Source organism: Aquarana catesbeiana, linkage group LG13, assembly GCF_042186555.1.
Source record: "Aquarana catesbeiana isolate 2022-GZ linkage group LG13, ASM4218655v1, whole genome shotgun sequence".
Lineage (NCBI taxonomy): Eukaryota > Metazoa > Chordata > Amphibia > Anura > Ranidae > Aquarana > Aquarana catesbeiana.
The window spans coordinates 235,128,897-235,150,610 of NC_133336.1; the positions used below are offsets into that span (position 1 = coordinate 235,128,897).

Genomic DNA, 21,714 nt, shown 5'->3' on the forward strand with positions numbered 1-21,714 from the left:
GAAGGAACTGTAAATAAACGTAGCAAGCGAGCAGATATTATGGATAAAAATTTGATTCTGCATTTGTGTTTCACTTCCAGAGTCCTGGTGGAGCGAGATTGGAGAGGTCTCTGGAACATGGATGACAGATGTTCATCTGGTTGGCAGTTTGTCTGTGCCATACCACACCGCAAATTTGTTCTGATAAACATCAGGAGAGAAGGGACAAACGAAAAGATTCAGTTTAATACTTTGTTTTGCTTATGGACAATTTAGGTCTAATGCTGGATCTGAAGGACTGTGCCTATCAATAAGACTGGTGAAACATTTTTGCCGGAGTCTCTCCTGATGAATGCAAACGTGCTATTAATACATGTGCGATGGGTTGGAGGTTGGGGAAGGAATATATACATCCAATCCATCAGAACCTGAAATGTAATATATGTGTTTTTTTTTTTTTTTGGAGGGAGGAATTGAAAAGAAGAAAATGTTTTTAATGTATGACATGTATTGACGTAACAGAAGTAATATGGTGCAGATACCCAGGAGACTGGCATTTATACATAATAAGGTGTCGGTTGGCCAGGTGACACATCAATAGGGTGACAATTTCCTTTTATGGGGGGATACGCCTGGTTGATGTCTCACCTGAGAGGTTGAAACCCGGCACAGGGAAGGCCAGTGAATACACACAGGAGCATACCCATTAGATAAAGGGAACAAAACAGCTACCAGGGTGCAGTATGCCTTCTCCAGATGGCGCTGCAACATCTCACAGTGGTTGCTAGAAACCTATTACCCTATATGTGCTGAGTATACACTGAATCAAGTAGGTCATTATATCAGTGACTTACTCCCAGAGATGTGCGGACACAGGACGCTTATGTCTGAGAAGTAACTGAAAGAGGAGGGATGTATTCAGCACTATATTGGGGGAATAGGAGCTGGGATGGGTGTTAATGGAGTGGAAATCGGTATCCTGAGGAACAAACTCTCAGCCATAACTTAAGCAGGGCTTTGGTACTCAGAGAGATTGGTGGCATCCTTAATAACATTCAACAAAGTCACATAAATACCCAGGGTAAAGTGGCTCCAAATTTTCTCAACCGTGTTGAGAGGTTGGTAGAGAGTGTGATGGTACAGGACAGAAATCTGTCATTGGCTCTGGCGTGCACGCAGCGGCAGGCGGAATGATCAACCAGCATTAGGCTGATTGTACAGTCTCTCTGTATGAAGGGCAGTGGCCTGATGAGTTAGCATCACCGCTCAGTAAGACTTTTCCAAAACACGTTGCTTACACTAATCCAAAGTGGTGGACGAATGCCTGGATGGGCTGTACTAGTTTGGATTGTGAAAGGTGTTATGCGGTATGATCCCATATACAGAAGTGCAGACTCTGTCTGTATATTTGGCATCAATGGGCTTACTGACTGGGGATTCTATCTTGTTGCATTTGAGGCTAAGTGACCCACATGTGATCAGAGAAGATGAGAGATAGAGGCAGGCTGATACTTCCCTCGGTCGGAAGCATGACCATGATGTCCTTTGTATGCCAGGTCAATACATGGTGATGAACGAAAAATGTTGGGAAGATATTTCATTCTGTATTCAGGATGGAAGGATCATTGCTGGGAAGGAAGCACCTGGGTATTATTTGGGGCATAGACGAGTTTGTTTCCTTGTCCTAAAGAATGCCGATGTAACGTTAGTCATGAAACTAGATGGTTCTTTGAACCTAACAATAGGTAGGGGTGCATGGTATACTCTGGGCATGGTCTCTGAAATCCAGGCACAGGGATTGAATTGTGTGGGTTTTGTCATTGTTGCAGATTTATATGTGCTGTTAGACTCGATATTTATATAGAAGGGTCGCCCAGTTATCTATGCAAGCTGAGGGACGAAGTGACGGTAGGGTCTCTGCGTACAAGTTAGAGACTTTGCTGCCAAGTCAGAGCCCTGCAATACCGCTGACATGCCAAATTGCGGTAGGAAAGGCCATTGTGAGCGAACCTGCCTAATCCCGACCCGTATTTACAGTAAAGAGTTATAGGAGGTTGGGAGCAGGATGCATAATTGGATGGGACACATATGTATATATTATGGTAATGGGTTGATTTATATTATGGTATAGTGTGATAAAGGTGTATTTTAGGCCAGTAATATAGGCAAAAGGCCCTCCTCAAGACTCTATATCTAAAAGCTGGTTAATATGCTGCTCTGAGTGTGTGCTGGTGAATGGTGAGTGAATGGATGCCCCTTGCCTGTACTGCACCACGTCCTGAAGATACCGATGATACAGATTGGTGACATGGAAGTTGTCGCTGAAAAGTGATGTTGGTGAGTCACCCCGTAACAAAGCGGCACGTGTGGGGAAGCGAAACACGGTAAGACCAGTATAGACTGTTTCATAGGAGCTGTTTCTGAAGCACATGTTGAAAACCGCAACACAGTAAGACAGTTATGGACCGTTCCATAGGAGATGTTCATGTTGAAAAACGCAACACAGTAATACAGTTAAGGACTGTTCCATAGGTACTGGTACGGAAACACAGGATGGGAAACGACACGCGTTAAGACATTTATGCACTGTTCAATGGGAGCCGTGTCTGAAGAAGGGTGGTATGCGCCCTTTAGGCGTAAAGCGGCATAAGTTGGATAGCAACATGGTCTAGTGTCATTAGGCATGTGCAATTAGTTTCGTTCCGAATTCGCTTTTTAACGAATTTCGACAAATTGGTTAATTCGGGAAAATCCGAATTAACGAAAACCTGTTTAACGAATTTTTTCTGAATATTCGTAAATTCGATAAAATTGGACATTCGTAAATTTGGGCATTCGTACATTCGTACATTCGCAATGTACGAATGTACATTCGTACATTAGTAAATTAGTGAATTCGTAAACTTGTAAATTTGAAAATTTGGAAATCTGAAATAATAGTTAACTAATAATAACTTAACTATTAGTAATTACTAGTAACTTTTAAATTATAGGTATTGTAATTTCTTTTAAAATTTGGCTGTTAGTGAACGTAACACATACAAATTTATCAGAAGTTATGAATAATCCGAAAAAATGGAATGGAACGTAATGAATTAATAATAATAAATAACAATAATAATAATAACAACGTTTTATTATTATTATTTATTATTAATTTGTTCCGTTCCATTTGTTTAGATGCAGCATTCGTTTTGGATAATTTCGTATTTGTTACGTTCACTGACAGTCAAATTTGAAAGGAAATTACAATACCTATAATTTAATAGTTGGTTACTATTTCAGATTTTTGAATTTTCGGGTTTTTGGATTTTCAAACTTTGAATTTACAAATTTCCGAATTTTCTAATTTACAAATGTACGATTTTACGAATTTACGAATGTACGAATTTACAAATGAACAAATGTAAAAATGTACGAATGAACGAATGTTCGAATTTACGAACGAACGCATTTACGAACTTATGAATTAACGAATTTACGAATCGCAATCATAACGAATGACCAGAAAAACGAAAAAAAAAATAAACTAATGAAACGAAAACGAAAATGAACAAATTTTTTGGCTATGCACATGTCTAAGTGTCATATTTATTATCCAGAGTTTGAATTGGATCTGTCATAAATCTGTTACATATCTGTTTCCTATTCCCAAAGATCACCCAGGCTAATCCTTGCAATTCCATGGTTTTAAAGGGGTTTCTTTATGGTGGATACAACCAAGCATTTGCTTTCCTGGGGGTGGTCTGGAATGTCGTTTCTCAGCTCTTGGCTCCAGACCGTCTATTGCTATAACGCAAACTTGAAAGGGGCCATGGCTGACAGGATGATTGATGACGGTGGGTGACAAAGATCAAAGGATCAACAGACACCTAAAGATTGACATGGACAATGCCAAAGTACAGCAGGACAGACAGTACTGTTGGGAAGGACTGCCCCATAAATACTGTGATTCGTCAAAAGTCTAGATGGTATGGCAATTGGGTTGGGTTTGAATGGTGTATGATCGAAGTATAAAAGACTGAGCAAGGAAGAGAAATAGCCCCTTCCCCTTTGGATCATGGCTTGGGACTATGCCTCAGTCTTCCAGATATATTCCAGATATCTCATAGCTGGAAGAAACAAAGCCTCGCAGAGAGCTTTGTGATAAGTATCCTTGATGTTCTTGTATTATATGTTCTGATTGTTGGTCTGTGTTTGTAATATCTTTCTCTAGTATTTCATGTTAGCTTCTTATTTCCTTGGGAAATAAATAAGACTTTATTACTTATAAATTGTATGTTTGGTTTCATAGCTAACCTTGTATTATTGTGATATTAACAATAACATGTGCTCAGAGTTTAATAGACCAACTAATTATAGGGACTAGACAAATTAAAAACATATAATATTAATTATTATATCGATTACTTCATGGATCTATTCAAAAAAGCTGTCAGCCAAAAATGGATCGTACCCGAGCCTCATGGGAAGGAGAGAAGATTCCTCGAGGTTTTGCCTGTAATGCGGCCTTACAACACTGGACCCTGCGTAATGGAAACCTGTGCAGTGTTTGTTCTGACCAAGGTGCTTTCCTGCAGGGTCCTATACAGGTCCAGGGGAGTGAACCCCACATTAAAGGGGTTGTAGAGGTAAACGTTTTTTCACTGTAATGCATTCTATGCATTACGGTGAAAAAACTTCCGACAATACCGCCGCCCCCAGCCCCCCCCCGTTTTACTTACCTGACCCCTCGAAAGTCCCGCGCTCGCTCCCGACATCCTCTTCGCCGCTCAGCCTGGCCGCTGATTGGCTACAGTGGATGGATTGAAAGCAGCGCAGCCATTGGCTCGCGCTGCTATCAATCACATCCAATGATGCGGGGGGCGGGGCCGAATGATACAGTGAGCGGCTATAGTCGCTGGCTGTATCACGGGAGCGCGCCCGCAAGAACTAACTACCATACGAGGGAGCTCGCATTAAGGTGGTGAGGCCTTGCGGGGAGGAGCTGAAACAGCCACCGAGGGACCCCAGAAGACCAGGTTCGGGGCCACTCTGTGCAAAACAAGCTGCACAGTGAAGGTAAGTATAACATGTTTGTTGTTTAAAAAAAAAAAAACAAAAACCTTTACAACCCCTTTAAGGGTGACCCAGTCTCTGAAGGTCTTTTTATGACAAAGCTCGCTGTGATGGGTGAAGATTGGACTCCTGTTATGTTCAGAGTCCTGCAGCAGAAATGGTAAGTCTGCATTTATTTACAGTCTCTCTTTAAAAAAAAAAAAAGAGAGAGAGAAATCTGACTGTCTGTTCTCCTGGTGGCCACTGGGAGCAGTGTGCCGTTTAATCATGCTATGTACTCTTACTCATGTGGGCTGCGGTTTTCTCCTCCAGCCACTAGAGGGCGCAGGCTCACTCAGTATGGCCTAATTTTATAAAGGCAGGAAGTGGAAGGGCGGCTATGCCATGTAGTAACAGGTTCAGTAGGCCCATGGTGATATAGCGAGAAAGACAAAAACAGAACATTCCATAGCTCAGCTCACCAACCAGTCTGCCAACCGATCAAATTAACCTGTCCAACAGTCTGCGTTAAAAACAGGGGTTTAGTTAGCATGCATTTGCAAACGCATGCATAAGCTGCAAGGCCTCTTCAGGGCACCCTGTGTATGCTTGCTGTCCTAACACTACTGAAAGTGTCTCCACAGTGGAAGCACATGCATTAAATGGATAGATGAGAGCAGGTGGGCCTAGAGGCAGCCCAATCCCCCTTAAAGGAACAGGAGCACACTGGACACCCAGCAAGAGCACAATGGCAGCAAAGGTGTACAGTGTGTCCCTGGACCAATATACATCAGAAACAAACAAATGGCCCCTGCCCCAACCTAATTATCATGAACAAGATGAGACCTCTAGGGACACTTGCACTCGCACTTACTAAAGCCATGTCGGTGCTCCAGTTGGGGTTACCCTTTGCTTCGCCTCCTCAGTTCCCGTTCTTCTCTACTAAGTTTTAATTAGCGAGAGAGTCTGAAAGTGAACAACTTCTGCTGCAATCTCTCCAGTAATTTAATGTTTATTTGTAAAACAAATATTTTATTTAAATAGTAAGAAAATAAATAAAACATCAGTTTAAAATGTAGAAACAGCCAAAAAAAAAATACTCAAAAGACACTGTTTAACAATACTCAATATTTACAGAATGTATAAAGCCCATATAGGTTTTTATCCAGCTTTGAACCTTTGCCATCTGCTGGTCCTTACTCAGTACTGCAGCTTGTCTGTTGCGCACACCTGACTTCATTGGTGGACTTTTAAGTGAAATCAGAACCTGAATGCTGCGTTTAATCAAAAGGTGTGTTTGCTCATGTCCTGGATAGAAGTCTGTCTGTCCATCTCTGACTTCTGTTTGTCTGTTCATGCCTTGGATTATTCCTGTATATTGTTTGGACAGTGTTGGCATGTGGCAAATCTCAGTCATCAGGCTGTTGCTTCTGTTATTGTCAATCAATGCTCCATTTACTTTTGTGGAGCCCGAACTCTGTTTGTCTGCCCTGCCCTGGTCATGCAGAGTCTGCTATTGACAATAGTATGGTCCTATGACTAAGCTTCAGTGGGCAGTAGGGTTACCACCTCATCCCTTTAAAGCTGAACACCTATTAATTGTACAGGTTCTGTGGGTGATTGGCCCAGGCCAATTTTCCACTGTCACATTTTGAATGACAATTGCGTGGTCATCAGTGGAGTACAACATTGTACCCAAATGAATTTTTTTTATCATTTTCTTCACACAAATAGAGCTTTCTTTTGGTGGTATTTAATCACTTCTGGGTTTTTTATTTTTTACAAAAAAAAAGAAAAAAGACCGAAAATTTAAAGAAATACGTTTTTCGTAGTTTTTGACAGTAAATTTAGTAAATACCGGTAAGTAATTTTTCTCCACTGATGGGCACTGATGAGGTGGCACTTATGAGCACTGATTAGGTGGCACTGATGAGGAGACACTAATATGCCACACTGATGGGCACTGATAGGTGGCACTGATATGCGGCACTGATGAGCACTGATAAGCGGCACTGATGGGCAGCAGCGGTGGGCACTGATAGGCAGCACTGTTGTGCACTGATAGGTGGCACGCAGGGCCGGACTGGGAATAAAAACCAGCCCTGGAAATAATTTCATACTAGCCCCAGGGACGTAGCGTGGGTTGTCAGCACCCAAGGTAGGCAGGTAAATTGCACCCCTAACCGGCGGACATTTAGCACTCCCCGAGTCTCTTCCACTCATACTGTATTAAACCCCTTATGGTACATTTTAGGATGTACCACTCCTCTTTGTTCTCCTTTCTTTCCCCTTTATTTCTCTCTATCATAATTTCTTGTTTTTTTCCCCATCTCTCTCTCTATCCATCTTTCTTGTTCTCTCTCTTATTATGTCTCTCCCCCTCTTTTCCATGCATTCTCTCTTTTTTCCCCTCTCTCATTTCCTTTCTTGCCCCCTTTCCTCTCCCTCTTTCTGGAAAGTAAATGGCTACATGCCCATTTATTGCATAAAATGATAGATAGATAGATATATATAGATAGAGATATATTATACACACACACACACGATGTGAGTTCTGTATGTGTAAAAAAACAAAATCATACTTGGGGGGCACACCCTACAATGCGTTTACATTCAAGATGGTGCTGATAAGACCAACAAACAGTAAAAATATTACAGCGCACCCATAAAAAATTACATTTAAATCCTGCAAGGATATTTAAAAAAACCCGAACATATTAAAAAAAAATGGGGATTTGGTCACACTATATGGCAGCCCACTTACTGCATCAAAGTACCCCTTAATTAGTGGGTCCTACACTAATAAAAGAATGAAAGATCCTGCGTCTCAACCATTGGAGATACACTCCTCTTTATGGGAGAACTCCACACCCCCCCCCCTCATTACCTCTTATTAGTGTCCACCAGTTCATAGGAGGAGTCCCTTCAGTTCTCCCATAAAAGAGGAGTGTATCTCCCATGGTTGAGACGCAGGACCTTTCATTCTTTTACTAGTGTAGGATCCACTAATTAAGGGGTACTTTGACGCAGTAAGTGGGCTGCCATATAGTGTGACCAAATCCCCATATTTTTTGAATATGTTCAGGTGTTTTTAAATAGCCTTGCAGGATTTAAATGTCATTTTTGTATGTGTGTAAAACACACTACAATAGATGGTCAGAGATTGTGAACATGATACAAGAGATGGTCAAATACTGCAGACATGATGCAGGAGATGGTCAGAGACTGCAGACATGATATAGGAGATGGCCAGAGATTGCAGACATGATACAGGAGATGGTCAGAGACTGCAGGCATGATATAGGAGATGTTCAGAGACTGCAGACACATTAGAGGAGATGGTCAGAGACTGCAGACATGATACAGAAGATGGTCAGAGACTGCAGACATAGTACAGGAGATGGTCAGAGACTGCAGACATAGTACAGGAGATGGTCAGAGACTGCAGACATACTACAGGAGATGGTCAGAGACTGCAGACATACTACAGGAGATGGTCAGAGACTGCAGACATGATACAGGAGTTGGTCAGAGACTGCAGACATAGTACAGGAGATGGTCAGAGACTGCAGACATAGTACAGGAGATGGTCAGAGACTGCAGACATACTACAGGAGATGGTCAGAGACTGCAGACATACTACAGGAGATGGTCAGAGACTGCAGACATACTACAGGAGATGGTCAGAGACTGCAGACATACTACAGGAGATGGTCAGAGACTGCAGACATAGTACAGGAGATGGTCAGAGACTCCAGACATACTACAGGAGATGGTCAGAGACTGCAGACATACTACAGGAGATGGTCAGAGACTGCAGACATACTACAGGAGATGGTCAGAGACTGCAGACATGATACAGGAGATGGTCAGAGACTGCAGACATAGTACAGGAGATGGTCAGAGACTGCAGACATGATACAGGAGATAGTCTGAGATTCCAGACACATTAGAGGAGATGGTCAGAGACTGCAGAATAAAGATGAGCTCCGGCGTGTTTGCACAGCCCACGGGCAGAGCCAGCCAGGAAGTTGGCACTGTGCTGTGCTAATCACAGGCAGTGAGACATTTCCCCATCTCTGCAGCTGCGCACTGTGATTAGCACAGCACCGACTTCCTGGCGGGCTCTGCACATGGGCTGTGCGAACACACCGGAGCTCATCCTTACTGCAGACATGATACAGGGGATAGTCAGAGACTGCAGACATAGTACAGGAGATGGGCAGGGAATGCATGTATGGCTGAACTCAGTGTAAAAGCATATAGTAGGGCTGCGCCACTCTACTTAAACCAGCTCTTCAAGATCAAGTTAGTAATCCTCCTTTTAAAGTACAACTAAGTGCCAGAAGACAGAAACACATCCAATTTCCAAAATTCTAATTGTCTTACAGTGAAGTGGTCAGGATTAGTGGAGAACTTTAAACAGTTAATGAGTCTGTGAAGCTTCCAGCCTGAATCAGCAGTAAATCATCCAAAAAAACATCAAACTGTGCAGAACAAACAGAGCTCTGGCTAAATAGCTGAGCTGAATTGGTTAACAGCTAACCATGTGTGACCTGTCACTGGACACAGAATGCTGGTGGCTGCAGCATCTCCCAGAGATCTTATCAGTGTGCAGGTTAGGAAGCTAAAACAAAAGAGTACAGAGCCAGACAGGAGGGAGGGGAGGCTGATAGTAACCTGCACACTGCCCGAAGGCAGAGATTTCTGGATGACACCGGCCAGCATTACATCTGACATTGTTCCAGACGATCTTGTTTCCATTCAGCCAGAGCTCTTGTGTGCTGCAGGATTGCTGTGGCTGTGGTCATACCTTCTCTCTATCTCCTCTCAGCTTCAGGTACTGTATATCTCCCTCCTGACGGCCCCATTCATCCCCGATGCAGCACCTCGGCACTTTTAAATGTGGCGGGCTGGAGAGGGAGGGGGTTACACTGTCTGCTGCACGATGGTCACTTGCTCCTCCGGCCCTCGCTGCTACACATTTCCTCAGCCAGCCCCGCCTCCTGATCACAGCACAGCCGCTTCTCTCTCAGCTGTTCTTTAAAAAAAAAAAAAAAGTTACAAAGCTCCTAGCTGACAGCGGCCTCGGAGCAGGCAGCCTACCGGGATATTTCCCGCTATCCCGGTAGGCCAGTCCGGCCCTGGTGGCACGGATAGGCTGCACTGATGGGCACAGATAGGCGGCACTGGTGGGCACCACTGATGAACAGGCACTGAGGAACACTGAAAGGCAGCAGGGACTGGCATCACTAATGGGCACTGATGGGTACTGATTGGTGGCACTGATGGGCACTGATTGTGCTTTACAGTAATCAGGGCACCGATGATCAGTGCCCTGATTACATGTCCGGGTGTTCCCTTTGAAATGCCGCTAATCGTCTCTCCTTACCACACACTCTGCCAGTGTGAGTTGATGAGAGCCGATCACCGGCACTTCCATGTTTACATGTGACCGGCTGTGATTGGACACAGCTGATCACACGGTTAAAGTGGTGCGTGATCGGCTCTTTTTCAGAGATCAGGGTCACGCCATGTCTTGGCAATGCAGCACGGCAGCGATCGGGCACGCAGCATGGCCGTTCTGGAGCAGCGTCATATGATGTCATACCAGAACAAGAGCCGCACTGTCCCTCCGTCATTTGACGGTGGGCGGACGGCAAGCAGCTAAGGTGGTAATTGAAGTCACTTGGTGCCTTATCTGCATTAAATTAGTCTGTAATTCATATGTGTTCGGGTTTAAAGGGATGAGGTGGCAACCCTAGTGGGCAGGGCAAAATGCATTGGGTGTGGATTTGGCAGAGACACGCAGGCTGAGGCCACTTTTCACTCTTGCTCACAAGGCTGATCGGGAGAGTGGGGTTCCTTTTTAACCACTACACTTAGCCTTCTGGAGCATCATTTGAACACACCGGTACCTCAATTATCAGTGGGTCCGGAGAAGCGATCACCCATTGGCTTAAACGGCGCCACAGTTTGTGTTTAGCAGGTTGTCCTGACCATCTCTTTGGGGCTTGCACCACTCTGGCTTTTGTCCCACCCATGGTTGGCAGCAGAGAGTTTCTCCCAAACTATGTGATATCACCAATGGTTATTTACTGGTACCGGTATAGTAAAGAGAAACATATGCTGGCACCATGGTGAGAAACTCTTCTTGAAAATATTTGTCAGACTACCAATACAGGACTCATCATTAATACGTTTTTCTTCAAAACCGCTGTCCTTTGAGGTCCATGCGCGCTTTAAGTGTGTCCTTTTTACACACTTACTTTAACATTCAGATCTGCTTTGTTCTTTAGGCCTTGAAAGCTTTTCTTCACTTCTTGGGAAAAGCCATTTACAGAAAGTCTGCAACATAAAGACAGAAAAATCTTCATGGAAATACAAATTGTCTGAGACACCTGGATAGCACTTATAAGAAATTAAAAGCCTTTTCTAAATCTGTCCATAGGAAATAAATGACAGGATTCTGATCTGATTTGTTTAGGTAAGCTGGGTGGCGATGTCTTGTCTATGACTTTTGCAGAGACCAGCTGTTGCTCATCCACAAGATCAAAGTACATGTATCCTAACAGAAGTATGGAAGCCACCACTGAAAATGTTCCACTAAAAATACTGTCTGGCAATGGCTTCAGTTATTTTGGAGTCAATACCCAGAAGAAGTATACATTAAGAGTTCTGACTTTACTCTGACTTACTAATCTGCATAATTGTTTTAGGTCAGTGACTGAAAACATAATAAAGCCAAAGGCTGGTAGGTTAATTGGTTTCTGTCCAAAATTGGCCCTAGTATATGAATGTGAGTTGGGGACCTTGGATTGTGGGCTCCTTGAGGGTAGGGACTGATGTGAGTGTGCGATGTATGTGTGGAGCGCTGCTTAAATTGACAGTGCTATATGGGTACCTTAAATAAATAATAATATAATAGATGAGCATCTTAATGAGACACAATGTACAGGGATAGGAACAATTGTAGACACGCACCCACACTCACTCAGGTTGAACTCTATGGACTGGTGTCTTTATTCAACCTTACTAACCATGTAACTATGTAAAAAAGGCAACCAAAGAATTAGTATGTTCAGAAGAATATAGGTCACTGCAGTGGTGGCTTGTCCATTAGGGGCACATGGGTGCCGCCCCCCTATCCATGCGTCCAGCCCCCTTATCTACATTCCAATGTGGTTGGGTGTTTTTTGAAGCACGTGATTAGAGCCAGAGGCTCTAATAGGCTTCAAAGAAGGGTGGGGTCGGGGTGCAAAGCTGTTGTGTGATGATATTTTCATATTAAATCTCCTCCCCACCAATCAGGAAGCAGGTCGTGAGTTTCCCGATTGGCCAAAACGCCAGGTGATCCTATACGCCCCGCGCTTAAGAGGAGGAGTGAGGAGACGCATGGCGGCTTGCGGAAGCTGCTCTGCTGGAGGAGAGGACACCGAAGCCGCTGCCCGCAACCCCCCTACCCGCCACCTAGATGGGATAAGTGTGCAGGAACGACCAGCAGACAGTGGGTGGGGGGGTAGTGCCGCTGCTGCCAGCCGCCCAGGGGCGTGTTGTTTGCTGCCCCCCCCAAAAAAAAACACCAGCTGCCACTGGGTCACTGGCTTTTTTAAAGCCAGCAACAGCCTGGGAACTAGCCTTTTTAGAAGGATGCCAGCAACAGTAGACTCTGTGGGGTTGATTTACTAAAACTGCAGAGTGCAAATCTGGTGCAGCTGTGCATGGGAGCCAATCAGCTTCTAACTTCAGCTTGTTCAATTAAAGTTTGACAAAAAAACCTGGAAGCTGATTGGTTTCTATGCAGAGCTGCACCAGATTTTGCACACTCCAGTTTCAAATTCTTTATTTCTATATGTACAGGTTGCCTTCAATGTGGTCTCAAGTGCCTGGTCAAGTTCTGTTGGACATAGAGAGGTTAAAGTGATATTAAAGGTTCACTTTTTAAAAAAAAAATAACAAACATGTTATACTTACCTGCTCTCTGCAGTGGTTTTGCACAGAGGAGCCCCGATCCTCCTCTTCTCTATTTAGGTCCCCTGCCGACACTCCTGGCCCCTCCCTCCTGCTATAGGGACACCCAAGCAGACCCCGCCCCTTCTCTCTACTTATTGGCTCACTGGCTGTGATTTACAGCAGCAGGAGCCAATGGCGCCTGCTGCTGTCTCAGCCAATGAAGAAGGAGAGACCCTGGAGAGCCCAGGCTCTTGTGCAGATCGATGGATGGCAATGGGGCTCAGGTAAGTATTAGGGGGGCTGGGGGGGCTGCTGGACAAAGAGGGTTTTTTATCTTAATGCATAGAATGCATTAAGGTAAAAAACCTCCTGCCTTTAGAACCATTTTAAGGCTGCATTCACACCTGGCGTTTTGAATCGCCTGCGATTTTAAAAGGCCCAGGTGTGAATGACAAATCACAGAATGCACATTTGAAATGCCGTTCATTCGAATGGCACCTAAAATCGCGGTGCAGCTCTGCCACAATTTTTGCCATTTTTGTGCGATAAATCGCGCTGCAATTGTGGCAAACCGATTCACGTGAAGCTCCCTGCCCGAAAAAATTTCAGGAGCTTATTTTGAGCTTTACAGTGGTTTGTCGCAATGAATGGCATCTCAAATGTGTGTTCTGCGATTTGTCATTCAGACCTGGGTGTTTTGAATTAATGGGCAGAATCGCAGGAAGTCTGCTCGCGATTAAAAAACGCATAGGTGTGAATGCAGCCTAAGGGGCATGTTAGCTATAAAGGAAGGTTAGTGGGGCCCCACTGTCTCTATTTTCTTGGACCAGGAACTAGAAGAACATGTTTTCATAATGTGATATACAGTACCCTCTTACCGGATGCGCTGGCATCCGGTTTCACACATCCAGAGTTGTCAGTAAGAAAGGTATGAGACGCCGCTCAACCCACCCGATCTATGTTAGGTGTAAATGACAGCCTCAACCTGCGCTGCTCCTCTGATGAGTTTCACCCCACCCACCAAAGCTTAGTTACAGAGGTCTATGACTAAGCCCTGGTGGGCGGGGTGAAATGCGTCAGTGGACATGGTCCGTGGAGCAGGGCAGGCTGAGACCATCATTTACACCTAACATGGATCGGGTTGGTTGAGCAGCATCTCATACTCTTCTCCCCAAAATGAGAGCCTCATCTTTCGGATGCTCTACCAGAAAGCTGCCTGAGACTGGGTTAAGCTCATTCTCTTCTCTTAAAGAAGCTTGTCCGTGTTTACCACAAGGATGGGCAAAACTCTCATTGCATACTGCTCAAGGTTATTGATAGCCTTAATAGATTAACTTGACGTTTGCTCATATTTCTCGATGAGCTGGCCTCACTAATACCCTATATATTTCATCCAATGTCTCTTTTCTACATACCTGACATTTGTTAGACTGGAGGAATTCTCTATAAGGGTGATGATGTGTTTTGAACCAGCATCAGATATGTTGTTGTAGCTTATGCTTAGGAGGGTGAGGCTTGGATTGCTGCTCAGTAGCTCCAAGAACTTGGCATCTTCGTGTGTTAGATGAGTGTGATAGAGCCTGCAAAGAAGTGCTACATTTTACATCCTACAATTATTGACAACAAAAAAGTGCAGTCTGAAAGGTAGTGTATTTGTTTCTAAAAGATCAGAACATCTAGCCTTATGCCGCGTACACACGACCGGACTTTTCGACAGCAAAGGTCCAACGGAATGAATCTGTCTGACAATTCGATCGTGTGTGGGCTTCATCGGACCTTTGCTGTCGAAAATTCTGACGGACTTTAGAAATAGAACATGTTTCAAATCTTTCGGACGGACCCGAGTCCTGTCCAAAATTCCATTCGTCTGCATGCTAGTCCAACGGGCGAAAAATGACGCAAGGGCAGCTATTGGCTACTGGCTATGAACTTCCTTATTCTAGTCCGGTCGTACGTCATCACGTTCGAATCAGTCGGACTTTGGTGTGATCGTGTGTAGACAAGTCCGTTTCGACGGAACTCCGTCAAAGTCCTTCGGAGTTCAGTCCGTCGAAAAGTCTGGTTGTGTGTACGCGGCATTAGATACAGAAAAGGAGTTGCCAAGTTTGCAAAAATTCTTTCTTGAAGTGTTGCAAAATCAATGGGAGAATTATAAGAGAGAAACACAAAGCAAGAAGACACATGTTCACTGACTAAAGTATCATTCCATGTGACCTTTGCCAGCCAATTGGAAGCAAGCTGTTAGAATCACGCCCATCCAAAAGCTTGCCGAAATACCATTTTTATTATACCTGCAACTTTGTGCAACAGTATTGATCACCCTTATACTTGAAAGACAATTGAGGGTAAACAAATGAATATATAAACTGGTTGGGCCCTTACTCCATGACACACCACCCAACACTACCCAATGGCTCCCAACCATTGGCCTTAAAGTTCAGCACATATTTCCATGTTTGTTGACTTTGGTGTTGCATACTGCTACCTGTTCGGGCTATGCTTTCTAGACATGTGCACACTGAAATATTTAGTTTCGGAATTTCGTTTTCGTCCGAAAAATAAATTTATTTAGTTACTCCCGAAATTCGTTTTTATCTATTTCATTTTTCGTTAAAAATTGCATTCGTCTGAAAATCCAAATTAATTAAGGTCGAATCTGTCACTGAAGGCTTATGGTGTCTGTCGAATGTTCAAAGAAAATTCGAGGGAGCAGCTAAACTGTACATGTACATTTCCAGTCAAATTTTTTGCCTACGAGCTAGCTGCAGTAGAATTCTAATGTTCTATGACTAGTAATAATTATATTTATTAATTATTTTACTAGTCAACCAACATTAGAATTTTTCTATAGCCTATGGGTGGATGCATTTGACCGGAAATGTACGATTGCAGTGTCGTACAATTTAGCTGCTCCGTCGAATCTTCTTAGAACTTTCGACAGACACCACAAGCCAAAGATTCGATGTTTGTATGTTTTTCGTTGCTTTGTCGAATCTTCGTTGTTCATGTTGAATGGTCTACTCTACCCCAACAGTCAGCCAACTTTCACATTCGTTTCTCAATCTCCAAGTGCAATGGCGGGCGCGGCATCCGACGTTGTGTCAGATATTGATATGGCATTATAATATAGAATCTATAATAGTAAATCCCCCCCCCACAACACGGGCAGCCTCTGAGGCTATCACAACACTAGCAACACTAGTATCACTATCAAGTTCACAACACAAACACAATAACAGCAGATTATTATGAAAAAGTTAAGTTGAACTGTAACTTGCTTCACTATTGTTCTGCTGCTGTGCTTATGCTTAATTGCTAAATAATTCAGGTTCTCTGACAAACGGACCAGCTAAGATTGACTGTCTGATGAAATGATTCAGTGTGTGTGTCTCTCTCTGCTAGCAAATCGTAAGTGAAAGTAAGTTGGTTGTACGTGTGTACTTAGTTATAGCTATTTTACTGCCCCTCCTCTTTGGTTACAATCGGCCAATAACATTCATCATCATCATTATTTTTATTATACTTCCCCCACCCAATTCCAGCAGTGATCTTTTCTCTCTATGTCGAATCTGTTCTCTCTATGTCAAATCTTTTCTCTCTATGTAGAATAATCTTGGACTAATAGAGTTAAGGTTAGGCACATGTGACGGCAGGTTCGATAGACACCGATTGTTATTGTCAGTGTCATGTCGAATGTCCTATCTATATTGAAATGTTGTCGCAACAAAAATGAAAATAAAGCATTTGTTTATGTCGGATCTTTCGGTTTTCGTATTCTGCACTTTCGTTATCGTTTGTTAAAGTGGAGGGCCACCCTAAAATAAAAGATAGCCTGAAAAATCATAAAAAAATAAAAAAAAAGTTTGAAAAGAAAAAATGTTTTAAACTTACCTAAACCCTTGTTGCTAGGCAGTCTTCCTAATCTGCCTCTTCCTATTCCGCAGCGTGTCCTGCTCCTCAGTGACCAGCCCGTTGCCTTCTGGGAACTGTGTGTGTTCCCAGAAAACCACGGAGCCATTCACAGAGCGCCTCGCCGCTTGCACGTGCGCAGTAGGAAACTGGCAGTGAAGCCGCAAGGCTCCACTGCCTGTTTCCCTTAGTTAGGACGGCGGTGCCGGGACCTGAGAGCCGAGGGACGGGGTGGCCGGCATCGCTGGCACCCAGGACAGGTAAGTGTACTTATTTAAAGTCAGCAGCTACAGTGTTTGTGGCTGCTGACTTTTAAAAAAAAATTTTAGTGGCCGGAATCCCGCTTTAAAACGATAACGAAAATACCTGAAATTCGGACGAAAATGCATTCGGACGAAAACGAATGCACATGTCTAATGCTTTCTAATTGTTTTCAATTGCTCCTGAAGACTTACCACAAGGAGCGCAAATGCACAGCCAAAAAACCAAATAGACTAAATATCAAGGGTATTGAAAGCTCCTTGGCATATGGAAGAAAGCCTTAACGACAGAAATGGAGAAGAAATATTTGCAAACCTGTTTCATCCCTGCTTTTCCCTCCCAACATTGACTGAGCAGCTCAGCTCACCCTTCTACTTCCAGCAGTGACTCAGCTGCTCAGCTCACCTAGCTCTTCCTCACAGCAGTGACTTAGAAGCTCAGGTTTCTCTGTTCCCCCCTTCGAAGCTGTGACTTAACAGCCTTCCAGTCTTCTAACCCAGTGGTTCTCAACCCTATCCTCAAGTACCCCCAACGGGCCATGTTTTGGGAATTTCTCTTAGATAAAATAGCTGTTCAAAATACCAAGCCATTGACTCTGATTTAGAGCACCTGTGCAAGGTATAGGAAAACTTGCAAACATGGCCTGTTGGGGGTACTTGAGGGGAGGGGTTGAGAACCAGAAGGGTTGAGAACCACTGCTCTAACCTGTATTGTAAAACTCAGAGCAGGTGGGGTAGGCTGAGCTGCAGAAAGAATGACTTTATTGCTTCCGCCATGACCTTTGAGGATGAATTGCTTCACTGTACCTACAGCTACAGAGATTAGTGAGGGCATACCTTGGTAACAGGTTCACCTTTTAAGCTATGGATCTCCAGACTAAAACATTTCTGTACTGTAGCTTTCTAAACCAGGATGCCCCAAATACTCACAGAAGTGTTTGTATTTTGCATGTAGGCCTGGACAAAGCCACCATCAAGTCCTGGAAGTGAGGGCCGTTCAGATTGTTGTACGACAAGTTGAGTGTCTTCAAGGACTGGTTATTTGTCATTTTACATGCCAAGTGTTTACAGGCAGTGTGTGTCAGCAAATTTATGCTCAAACTGTAGGGAATAGAAAAAAACATGTCGTTAAGTCGATATTTCTGATATCATGAGACAGTCACCATTGTCTTATTATTGGCCAAGAACCACACTATCTAGACTTATGCCGCATACACACGGTCAGAATTTCTGACAACAAATGTTCAATGTGAGCTTGTTGTCGGAAATTCCGACCGTGTGTATACTCCATCAGACATTTGCTGTCGGAATTTCCGACAACAATTGTTTGAGTGCTGGTTCTCAAATTTTCCGACAACAAAACTTGTTGTCGGAAATTCCGATCGTGTGTACACAATTCCGGCGCATAAAATTTCACGCATGCTCGGAATCAAGCAGAAGAGCCACATTGGCTATTGAACTTCATTTTTCTCAGATCATCGTATGTGTTGTACGTCAACGCATTCTTGACGTTCGGAATTTCCCACAACATTTGTGTGACTGTGTGTATGCAAGACAAGTTTGAGCCAACATCCTTCGGAAAAAAATCCACGGTTTTGTTGTCGGAATGTCCGATCGTCTGTATGCGGCATTAGTCATGGATTTTTATTTTATCCACTTCCCAACCGCCGCGCTGTGCAGGATCACATCTATTTACGTGATCCTGCACTTACGGGTATCAGGCATGAGTGTGCACCACTGGCAGCTCGCTTCCGCTATAATTCTACAAAGCAGGAGCTGAATAAGCGAGTCCCACAGACCCGATGTCTGCCAGCACCCGCTGATCATTCTGTACACAGGCAAAATGGCAATCTGTCTATGTAAACAAGGCAGATTGCTGTTCTGTCAGTACAGAAGGCAAGGCATGGATCCTGTGTTTCTGTAAAGCAGGAACACAGATCTATGTCTTCAACTGGTAAAAGCACCTCCCCCGCAGTACTAAACCACCAGCTAGGCACACAGTTAACCCTTTTGATCGCCCCTAATGTTAACCCCTTCCCTGCCAGTGTCATTACTATTTCTAGCACTGATCACTGTATTAGTGTCATTTTGTAGTGACACTAATACAGTGTCCAATTTGTCTGCTGTTGCAGCCTTACATTATAACTTCAAGATTGGAAGTGTAACATGCAATTACATTGCCTTAACAATCTTTATGGGGCTATGGCCCTTAGTTCACAGAAGGCCTGGAGTATTCCATGTTAACTGCTTGCGGACAGCCCCACGCACATATACTGCGGTAGGGCGGCCGCTCTGTGCACTTTCCGGTCTGGGGCATGTGTGCACGCTGCTGGCAACCTACTCCCGCTGTGATTGGATGCGTCATCTGCCGGGACCTGCTGATAGTTCGAGAGACAGGCAGACGGCCGTTCTGTAAGAGGTGTCCGAATGTCTGCCGCAATATCGCAGTCCCGCTATAAGTTGCTGACTTTTTTACAAGTAGAAAAAAAATAATAAAAATTCCATAAATCTATCTCATAGTTTGTAGACAAAATAACTTTTGTGCAAACCAATCAATATACGCGTATTGGGATTTTTTCACCTGAAGCCAAAAGGAGAAATAAATTACTTTAGTTGAAGTTAAACTTCGAAGTATTTCAGGCTGTAGCAAAAGCTTACCTCAGATCTTGAATCTTGCAGTCAGGTTGATCTAATGCAGAAGCTATGGAAGGGATATCTTCATCCTTCATTTCATTTGACATTAGTCTGTAGGGTGAATTAAAAAAAAATATAACATTTGCTAGTGTGATTCATAGGACGTTCAATAATTCGATATATGCAACCTGTTTTTCGCCAAAAAGATTTTTGTGGTGAGCAGTTTTATTACGTAAAATTGGTGATTCATTATCAAAATCCTGATGTCAGATAAGTTGTCTCTAAATATGCAAGTTATCCCTTAGTAATCCACTCCATCTCTATTTTTAGTCAGGACAGGAAATGTGTATTTGCTAAATTTTTATACAAAAGTTGGATATGATTATGGTTACTAATTCACGTAAGTTAACTTTTTCCAAAAAAAAAAAAGAAACAAACCCTTTCTTTCTGCGCTTCTTAATTTTTATTTTAGGGAAGACCTCCCATTCATTTTATACATCATGGTTATGAACTCTTTCCAGATCTTTATCTGTCCATTGAGGTGCCCAAAACTGTGCCCCATATTCAGTATTTACAGCATATTTTTTATCTACCCTTTCAGTATCCAAATAATACTGTATATTGGCCTTTACAGTTGCTACCTGATGCCGAGTGCAACTGTTTAATAAATAAGTCTGGTTCAGCTATATTTTTCCAACTGTATTCTCATCTAGCGTTTGTCATCCAGGCTGCCACAGCACCCTGGGGTGCTCTTTGGGTTCCCCTGGGGTGCAGCAAGCATGGGACCCAGTTTGCCCTGGATCAGAACTGTGGGAGGGCCTGCGATGGGAGAGTGCATGATCGGGGCTCTGTGATGGGGGGCGGGCTCTGATTTAATGAAAGGACTCTTACATGAAGGAGGAACTCTGATGTGATAGGGGCCTCTGACATGAAGGAGGAACTCTGATGTGATAGGGGCCTCTGACATGAAGGAGGAACTCTGATGTGATAGGGGCCTCTGACATGAAGGAGGAACTCTGAGGTGATAGGGGCCTCTGACATGAAGGAGGAACTCTGATGTGATAGGGGCCTCTAACATGAAGGAGGAACTCTGATGTGATAGGGGCCTCTGACATGAAGGAGGAACTCTGATGTGATAGGGGCTTCTGAGATGAAGGAGGAACTCTGATGTGATAGGGGCTTCTGACATGAAGGAGGAACTCTGATGTGATAGGGGCCTCTGACATGAAGGAGGACCTCTGGTGTGATGGGGGAACCTCTGAAGTGATGAGGGCTCTAATGTAATGGGGGAACTGTGATGTGAAGGGGGTTTTCATGTAATGGGAGGGACCTCTGATGTAATGGGGGGCCTCTGACATGAAGGGAAACTCTGATATGGAGGGGCGACCTCAGATTTGCTGATGTGATGGGGAGACCTCTTATGTGATGGGGGAACCTCTGAAGTGATAGGGGGCTCTAATGTGATGGGGGCACTGTGATGTAAAGGGGGTTCTGATGTAATGGGAGGGACCTCTGATGTGATGGGGGGCCTCTGATATGAAGGGAAACTCTGATATGGAGGGGCGACTTCTGATTTGCTGATGTGATGGGGAGACCTCTTATGTAATGGGAGGAACTCTGGTGTGATGGGGAAACCTCTGAAGTGATGGGGGCCCTAATGTGATGGGGGCACTGTGATGTGAAGGGGGTTCTGATGTAATGGGAGGGACCTCTGATGTGATGGAGGGCCTCTGAAGTGAAGGGAAACTGAAATGGAGGAGCGACCTCTGATGTGTTGATGGGATGGGAAGACCACTCTTGTGAAGGAGGGCTTATGATATGAAGGCAATTTCATCAAGGTTGTTATGTGCATCATCCCAGGCTCAGGTTTCCCAGTGATAAGTAACATTTATTTTTTTTATATTTTAGACAAGGGTGCCTTAAAATTTTGCATACTTTTAAA

At 43.8% G+C, this 21,714-nt stretch overlaps 1 protein-coding gene across 6 annotated transcripts in view; it reads right to left on the minus strand.

The window, feature by feature from the left end:
- Positions 1–8,715: 8,715 nt before the first annotated feature.
- The window catches only part of LOC141116973 (NACHT, LRR and PYD domains-containing protein 3-like), a 42,240-nt gene continuing 29,241 nt past the window's right edge, over positions 8,716–21,714 (minus strand). For 2 of the 6 annotated variants that reach the window (XM_073609513.1, XM_073609515.1), the window contains 4 exons: positions 19,797–19,883; positions 18,069–18,239; positions 14,385–14,549; positions 8,717–11,364 (listed from right to left, as the gene is read on the minus strand). In XM_073609513.1, coding sequence (XP_073465614.1) covers positions 11,274–11,364; positions 14,385–14,549; positions 18,069–18,239; positions 19,797–19,883 — 514 coding nt within the window. In that variant the 3' untranslated portion in view covers positions 8,717–11,273. Of the gene's footprint in view, positions 11,365–14,384; positions 14,550–18,068; positions 18,240–19,796; positions 19,884–21,714 lie in introns of all 6 variants that reach the window. The other 4 variants (XM_073609511.1, XM_073609512.1, XM_073609514.1 and 1 more) reach the window with 3 other exon arrangements.